The sequence below is a fragment of the Oncorhynchus mykiss genome, chromosome 4 (genome assembly GCF_057628025.1).
Source record: "Oncorhynchus mykiss isolate SJ-2025 chromosome 4, ASM5762802v1, whole genome shotgun sequence".
Classification (NCBI taxonomy): domain Eukaryota; kingdom Metazoa; phylum Chordata; class Actinopteri; order Salmoniformes; family Salmonidae; genus Oncorhynchus; species Oncorhynchus mykiss.
In genome coordinates, this window is record NC_143025.1 from 15,131,124 (window position 1) to 15,139,809 (window position 8,686).

The 8,686-nt window shown below is 37.6% G+C and overlaps 1 protein-coding gene across 2 annotated transcripts; it reads left to right on the top strand.

The window, feature by feature from the left end:
- Positions 1-2,831: 2,831 nt before the first annotated feature.
- LOC110521358 (troponin I, fast skeletal muscle) lies at positions 2,832-7,860 on the top strand. Of its 2 annotated transcripts, none has more exons than XM_021598862.3 (7): positions 2,832-3,070; positions 4,751-4,781; positions 4,881-4,917; positions 6,650-6,778; positions 7,068-7,157; positions 7,244-7,417; positions 7,586-7,860. In XM_021598862.3, exons 2-7 carry the CDS (start codon positions 4,774-4,776, stop codon positions 7,664-7,666), a joined length of 519 nt encoding a protein of 172 aa, XP_021454537.2. In that variant the 5' UTR covers positions 2,832-3,070; positions 4,751-4,773; the 3' UTR covers positions 7,667-7,860. The 2 variants fall into 2 exon arrangements, with proteins under 2 accessions (XP_021454537.2, XP_036825409.2); XM_036969514.2 differs by lacking the exon at positions 2,832-3,070 and adding an exon at positions 3,073-3,287.
- Positions 7,861-8,686: the final 826 nt, after the last annotated feature.

Here is an 8,686-nt window from a genome sequence, read left to right on the forward strand (position 1 = left end):
TTAATCAATTGTTCAATACTAATACTAATACAAAAATATAAGCAGTAATTTTATATGAAAAATGAAGAATGAATATAGTGTAACATGTTATAACAACTTTCATGACTATGCATTAATAAACTATTTATAATCTATTAGTAAATAAGTATTTCATTATTTGTAAACATTTATAAACATGTATACGAGAAACTATTACATTTCATAAGCATTAGAAACATGTATTTTAACTTTGGCCTATAATGGCTAATTCGTTAATTACCGAATATTGGATTGTTAGTATTTCTCACACAAAAATCAGCATGCATAGTGTGTTGACCAGGGTAGTTGAGTATTCATGATGTTTTCTTGTATTCATGATGAAAAAGCTATGTTTTCTTGTATTCATGATGAAAAAGCTATGTTTTCTTGTATTCATGATGAAAAACCAATGTTTTCTTGTGTCTTATGACACCATAGGTTGGTGTTGTATCTTGTGACATCTCCGCTGTAGCGAGAGCAAGACAGCGGTGGACTAGCATGGATATGACGCCCTCTACTGCCTCACCGTAGCACACACAACTGCAGGTATGGGAGAAATAAGAAACCTGTTGGCTGGCCATGGTAATCAATTCAGATATGGATCATCTGTATAATAGATCTTTGCGTTTTTGCCTACTACAGCTTTGATGTGATTTACTGACAAGTGCTTTGATTTTATTGTCAATCACAGTGTAGAACACAATCTGGGTAGATGAAAAATTGAGAAATCTGGATAGATATATATATTGAATGGAAAAAGGATATTAGGTGAGTGATGTAAGGATTGTTTTTGGATCACGGTGCTTTATCAGATATAAAAGAAATGGTTGTAGTTGTGATTGTATTGTTAAAGCCTATTGGAGAAATAACTCTGTGTGAACAATGCATGACAATATCTTCTATAACTGATCAACCAGAGGATGCATGATTCCCATGTCTGTATCTTCTATAACTGATCAACCAGAGGATGCATGATTCCCATGTCTGTATCTTCTATAACTGATCAACCAGAGGATGCATGATTCACATGTCTGTATCTTCTTCTTCTTGCACATTTGCAAAACCGTTTCCTTTACTTTCAAGGTGACACTTTTCACTGGGTATCATATTTAACAATCTGTGTCTTTAAAGGACAAATTAGATGATGCTTACAATATGTCCTCTGTGGTTCATTTGGTACTGCTTGGTGCTTGCAATGCCAGGATTTTGGGTTCGTTTCCCACGTGGGACCTGTGCGAAAAAATATTAAAATATAGGTACTCACTACTAAGTTACTCTGGATAAAAGCGTCTGCTAAATAACTAAACTGTAATACAGAGCCACAGAAATATTTGCCACCACAAATTCCCCCAAAAGATTCCTAGGAGGGGCCATTACATTTTAGCAGATGGCTGGTGGATATAGAACTAGGCTAATTCTGGTGCCAAATGACCTAAATACAAAGTCAGGATGGAGGATAGTCAAAGCAGGGCCGGCTCCAGGCATAAGCAACATAAGCGGTCGCTTAGGGCCCCCAACAAATTATTATGATTTATTTATGACATTTTGGGGGGGAATACAGTCGGATCTCAACTTACTATTTCAGAGTGAGAATAGTTGAATACCCCAGGTGCAATTTCGAAATGTGGTTGTGTGTCAGCAGTTTTTCTCTTGTTATGTCAGTCAATGACAGTCACTCAATTAGCCATGTCAGCTAACACTTTTTTTATTGGTAGTTAGTCTAGCCAGCTATCTAAACTTGTAGAAAGCATGGCTGAATACCGACCGTGCACGCAGGGCTCGTGCCCAGGGTACCTGACCTCCAGAGGGGCCTCCATTGATTTTGTTAGTCATTCTCACTCATATCATATTAACACGGCATAAGTCCTTACACAATGTGTATAATTGCAGAAAATTTGCTTTAAAACTGCAAAAAAAAGTAGCTCCATCCATGGCAAAATAGGTAGATTGTGGGAAATTTGTTGTAAAACTAAAAAAATTAAAAAATGATTTCTGTCCCATGTCACAATTCATAGGATTGCAGTAAACTTGCTTTAAAACGGCAACATTTTCTCTATGCCCCATGGCAAAATGTGTAGAATTGCAGTGACTCCTAGTGACTCCTGCGATGCAGTGCCTTAGACCACTGCGCCACCCAGGAGGCCCTACTATTTCCTTTTTTTATTTGGCAAATTGCTCTTACTTTTAAACTCTGCATTGTTGGGAAAAGGGCTCTTAAGTAAGCATTTCACCTGTTGTATTCGGTGCAAGTGACAAATTAAATGTGATTTGATTTTGATTGTTTTCAATTAAAATTGTCAGTGTATTCCAAACTCATAGTATGGAAATATGTATAAAACAAAGGAAAATACACTGGGCCTTTAAAACAAGCATTTTTTTCTCCACCGTCAAGAGCGGTGCCTCTCAAATGTTTTGCCGTGATGTGGGGGGCCCCCCTACCAAATCTTGCTTAGGGCCCCCAAAAGGCTGGAGCCAGCCCTAGGTCAAAGTATGGGATCAGACCCCTATTTTTATTTTTTATTTAACCCTTATTTTACCGGGTAAGTTCCTACCATAAGATGCTTTATTTCCAATGCTTATTATATCTGGCCCTGTAGTGTAGGGCTACTTTGACCACATTCACTTATCATTCATCGATTAAGACTTGATCACAACAAGAAACTATAGAGGGGATGACATTGTGACAAGCAGTTGCACTTTGCTTGTTATTATTTAAGTTACAGCAAGATGTGGAAATATTATTGATACTTTAGTTATCTGGTTTGGAAATATGGAGCCTATATTTAGATAACGGGGCATGTTACAGGGCATGTATATGTTACAGGGCAGTATATCAGGCTGACAGGGGGCCGGCAGCATCACTGACCACTACCATAAAGACTGACCTACTGGAGTAAACATTACCATGTTGAGGGAGGGATAAACCACTGGTGTCCACCCATCAGTATTTAATACTGTGTACTCCCTCATTTAATCTGCTATTGGCTTGCCATCCTCTCCCTCTCCATCTCTCACAGCTGCTCTTCATTTTTCATCATTATTTTTCTCACAGGTGAGGATAATAGTGGGATCTTATAGTTCTCCAGCATGCATAATGTGCTCCTGTCTCTTGACTGCTTTGAACTGTATGTAGGGTTGCAGCTGTTGGTTTCTGCACATTGACAGATCATACGATCACCGTAGTAACATGGTCCTGTATGGCTCAGTTGGTTGAGGACAGTGCTTGTAACACCAGGGTTGTGGATTCTATCCCTATGGCCACCCACATGGTAAATGTATGCATGTGTGCTGGCTAAATAGTTTTGGGATATAAGGGGGAAACAAATACAGGTCTGTATTCTCACCTTTCTTTTTTTAAGCGATAGACGTTATTTTCAATGATTCATTATGTGCACATGATTGACAGATATTAAGGAATTTGAATGTTTTAATTGAATGAATTGAATTGCTGAATTGTTTTGTGTCACCAGATGTGAATCTAGCTATTCAGGAAGTAGAGCTAGCTCAACAGTTTGAGCCTTCTTGGTCACTAGAAATATTATACTTCGTAGGCTGATTGCATGTATCAGCCCAACATGATGCTCAAGGGGACCTTGTTACCTGGATGTTTTTGTTCTGCTCTGTGTGTGCAATCGTATGCCATTTGTTCCTGAACAGGTGGTGTTCTAGATGTCTGGAATCTACAGAAATTAAAAATAAATAACCATCAGAATATGAAACCTTTTGTGTTTCATGAATGAATAAAACATTTTACATGATTTATTTGCAAGATTTGAACATTCATGAGTAAAAAAAAGTGAATATATCACTGTTTAAAGTGATAGTTCACTTTTTGGAAATATTAGCGTATTTTCGACTTTAGGGTGTTTCCTCCAAACTGTATTTTAATTGGTTGGCTAGTTATTGGTTTCCTTCAAACTGTATTTCAATTGGTTAACTAGTTATTGGTTTCCTTCAAACTGTATTTCAATTGGTTAGCTAGTTATTGGTTTCCTACGAACTGTATTTAAATTGGTTAGCTAGTATTTAACTTGGTTAGCTAGCTAGTTATTTTGAAATAGTTTGGAGAAAACAACAACAACTTAAGGAAATTGGAAGAAAAGCTACAATTTACATTATACAACATTATAAAGAGTGACTCATTGTTTTAACAAATTAGTAAAATTGTAGTTGTAGTTATATTCAAATGTAGGTCAGCAGCTCAATAATTAAGTAGATCAAAGTTTAGCATGCCAAATACCAGTTTAGATTTGTCGTCCTCAGGGAAATAAGAAACTATCATTCAGAATGTATATATGTTTTGGCATCTGAATAAGTTGAAACACTATCTGTTTAAGCATAAAATTGTTCCAAGTGGCAAGCAGCAATATGATACATGTTTGTGAATACTTCATATCTGCATGCTTATATCTGCAATGTGAAACTAGTTGAAAGGTGTTCTATTGCCAATATCTAGCTGCCATAATAATATGCTAAAATCGCAGGTTGTCCAAATGTCCTGCATCAGCATAAAGATAAAAATAAGTACATGCCCAGTGAAGTGAGCCAGGGTAGACTCCTACTTGCTTAGTAATTAAAGTGATCTCTATATCTTATGTGTGCTACTGTTATTTTGTGGATTCATTTTGGCATTATGACTGCTCTTCTGAGTCTATCACAGTACAACATATACATTTATAACAACACTTGTTCTGTCAAAGTTTTGAATCTTTTAATTTCTGTCTTATACAAGGTGTGAAAAAATAAACAAGCAAGATGTCAGAGTAAGTATAATATTACATTAGTCTCAATAACATCTGAGAGGTGACTGATTGTCTGAGTGCATCGCAAACATCTCATGTATCTACTTCTTCCTCTCACAGGAAAAAGATGAATTCGAGCCGCAGGGGTCATCTGAAGGTAAACATACTGATTTAACCCAATTTCAGCTTCCAGTATGAAAAACTGTTTTGTTCTTACTCTCCTTTGATTGAACATTTACAGTACCCGTCAAAAGTTTGGACACACCTACTCATTCAAGGGTTTTTCTTTATTTTTACTATTTTCTACATTGACGAATAATAGTGAAGATTTCAAAACTATGAAATAACACATATGGAATCATGTAGTAACCAAAAAAAGTGTTAAACAAATCAAAATATATTTTATATATTCAACGTAGCCACCCTTTGCCTTGATGACAGTGTTTTGCACACTATTAGCATTCTCTCAACCAGCTTCATGAGGAATGATTTTCCAACAGTCTTGAAGGAGTTCCCACATATCCTGAGCACTTTTTGGCTGCTTTTCCTTCACTCTGCAGTCCAACTCATCCCAAACCATCTCAATTGGGTTGAGGTCTGTTGATTGTGGAGGCCAGGTCATCTGATGCAGCACTCCCTCACTCTCTTTCTTGGTCAAATAGCCCTTACACAGCCTGGAGGTGTGTTGGGTCATTGTCCTGTTGAAAACAAATGATAGTCCCTCTAAGGGCAAACCAGATGGGATGGCGTATCACTGGAGAATGCTATGGTAGCAATGCTGGTTAAGTGTGCCTTGGATTCTAAATAAATCACAGACAGTGTTACCAGCAAAGCACCCTCACACCATCACACCACCTCCTCCATGCTTTACGTTGGGAACCACACATGATCATCCGTTCACCTACTCTAAGTCTCACAAAGCCACAGCAGTTGGAACCGAAAATCTCAAATTTGGACTCATCAGACCAAAGGACAGATTTCCACCAGTCTAATGTCCATTGCTCATGTTTCTTGGCCCAAGCAAGTCTCTTCTTCTTATTGGTGTCCTTTAGTAGTGTTTTCTTTGCAGCAATTCAACCATGAAGGCCTGATTTACGCAGTCTTCTCTGAACAGTTGATGTTGAGATGTGTCTGTTACTTTGTTAAGCATTTATTTGGAAAGCAATTTCTGAGGATGGTAACTCTAATGAACTTATCCTCTGCAGCAGAGGTAACTCTGGTTCCTACTTTCCAGTGGCGGTCCTCACGAGAGCCTGTTTCATCATAGCGCTTGATGATTTTCGCGACTGCACTTGAAGAAACTTTCAAATTTCTTTACATTTTCTGCATTGACTGACCGTCATGTCTTAAAGTAATGATGGACTGTCATTTCTCTTTGCTTATTTGAGCTGTTCTTTCCATAATATGGACAAGGTATTTTATCAAACAGGGCTGTCTTTATCCAATGTATATCACCCCTACCTTGTTACAACACAACTGACTGGCTGAAACGCATTAAGAAGGAAATAAATTCTACAAATGACCTTTTAACTAGGCACACCTGTTAATTTAAATGCCTTCCAGGTCACCTTCCACCTCATGAAGCTGGTTGAGAGAATGCCAAGAGTGTGCAAAGCTGTCATCAAGGCAAAGGGTGGCTACTTTGAAGCATCTCAAATATAAAATATATTTTGGTGTGTTTAATGCTTTTTTGGTTACTACATGATTCCATATGTGTTATTTCATAGTTTTAATGCTTTCACTACTATTGTACAATGTATAAATAAATGTACAGTACATTTGAGAGTGCCTGAAATTGATGCTAGGCCTAACTTTGCACTGGTGAGTCCTACATGTTTCTGTGTAGTCGTGTTAGCTGCTCTGACACCCTTTCTCCCCCTTACATCCAGAGCTTGATGCTTGCGATTGCCAAAGACCTCCTGGAGAAAGAAGCAGCAGACTTGATAACGGAAAAGGCAGCTTTTATAGCAGAAAACTGCCCTGCTCCGGTATTGTCTGGGGGTCTTCCTGAGCTGCAGGTATTTTACCATTCTAACCAGTTCATTCTCATTTAGTCTGCTTTGAATGCCTGACATACAATAATTCATACAACCATACAATTGGTACCACAAAAATCGTAACCTATTTATCTTTCATGTTACATATTTGATTTTGAGATATGTGTTAAGGCTGCATTTGGATTTATTTGATTTGCATAGAAATGAAAATTAATTGAATGAGATTGATCTGTGCCAAAAGCTGAAGACACCATTAAGATACACTGTGTTTCTCATACAAATGATCTGTGATATGTTTGTGTGTCAACAGGAAATGCTTAAAAAGTTGGCCCAGACCATTGACAAGGTTGATGAGGAAAGATATGACGCCGAGGCAAAAGTGAAGAAGACAGACAAAGAGGTACAGTACGTTGCATTCCATATTGTCCTCATCCTGGAAACATATAGCGCTGGTCTTGACTATGTGTTGACTCACCCTCTTCACAGATCGAGGACCTGAAGATGAAAGTGGTTGAGATCCAGGGCATAAAGAAGCCAGCTCTGAAGAAAGTGCGCATGTCTGCTGATGCTATGCTTGCAGCTCTGCTGGGCACCAAGCACAAGGCTTCCATGGATTTCAGAGCCAACTTGAAAGAAGTGAAGAAGGAGGTCAAAGAGGAGGTGGGTATTTGTGGGGAGAATTACGAAGCAGAGAATCACAGTACTTTAGGAGTTGGCGGCAGTTGTCCCAAATGTGCTCAGAACTTTGAGGAAATGATCAGTTACATGAATTTCATATTACATCCTCAAACACTAAGAATGTCACATCGTACATTTTATGTCATGCAGGAGGAAGTCGGTGACTGGCGTAAGAACGTTGATGAACAGGCTGGCATGGACGGCAGGAAGAAGAAGTTTGAGACCGCATAAATTACTGAATTTGTTTTTTAATACATCTTTTAGGTTGTTTTGTTATACCGTCACAGAGTTAGAGTCATTTTGTCAATCTATTTAACTTAAACGTATGTCTTATGTCAATAGTAAAAAGCTATTGAAGAAAACGTATTTTACCTATGTCCAACATTCATGCCAAAGCTCAGTAATTAAATAAATGCTTTGAAGAAGACAGTCTTTTTTTGTTACTTTTGACATGTATATTTCTTCAATACAGTGGAGGCTGCTGAGGGGAGGACGGCTCATAATAATAGTTGGAACAGAGCAAATGGAAGGGCATCAAACACATGGAAACCATATGTGTGTTGTATTTGATACCATTCCACCCACTCCGCTCCAGTCATTACTACGAGTCTGTGCTTTCCAACCTCCTGTGCTTGAACATTGTTATGCATGTTTATTTCTTTATTACTAATTTGGCACTGAAATAGTGGGGCATCCATAACTAGGGCTTTTCCAAATATTAATGGGTTGCACTTATGTCACTTATGTGCACCTACCAGACAGCTGTGTCAAGGTTCTCTATTCCCGCCCCCAAGGAAATATCGACCTATCAGGAACATTGAAAATCACAACCTGGCATAAGATACTACTGGTGTAAAAAGACGCCTAAGCAGAGTCCACACTTCCGGTTTCCAGGAGAAACTGAAGTTAGGTTGAAAACACTGTATCCCTAAAAAAACGGTAACATTTGCTTTTTGCAACCCCACAGTGAATTAATCTAATATATTTGTTGTAAGAATATATGATTATATTTCCTACAAACATTTCATCATAAATGTCAATGTCATTAGAGTATAATGTGTCATGCGAAATAACTTGATGAAAACACAATTTAATTAAAACTCAATAACGATTGGCTTGATTTAGTTACACATTTTAGATGTGTATTAATCATTTAAAAAATGTTTTATATTTAATTAAACCTTTCATATTTGAATAAAGAATATAATAAACCATTTACAAGAATATAGTTATGATATAATTAGTAATATA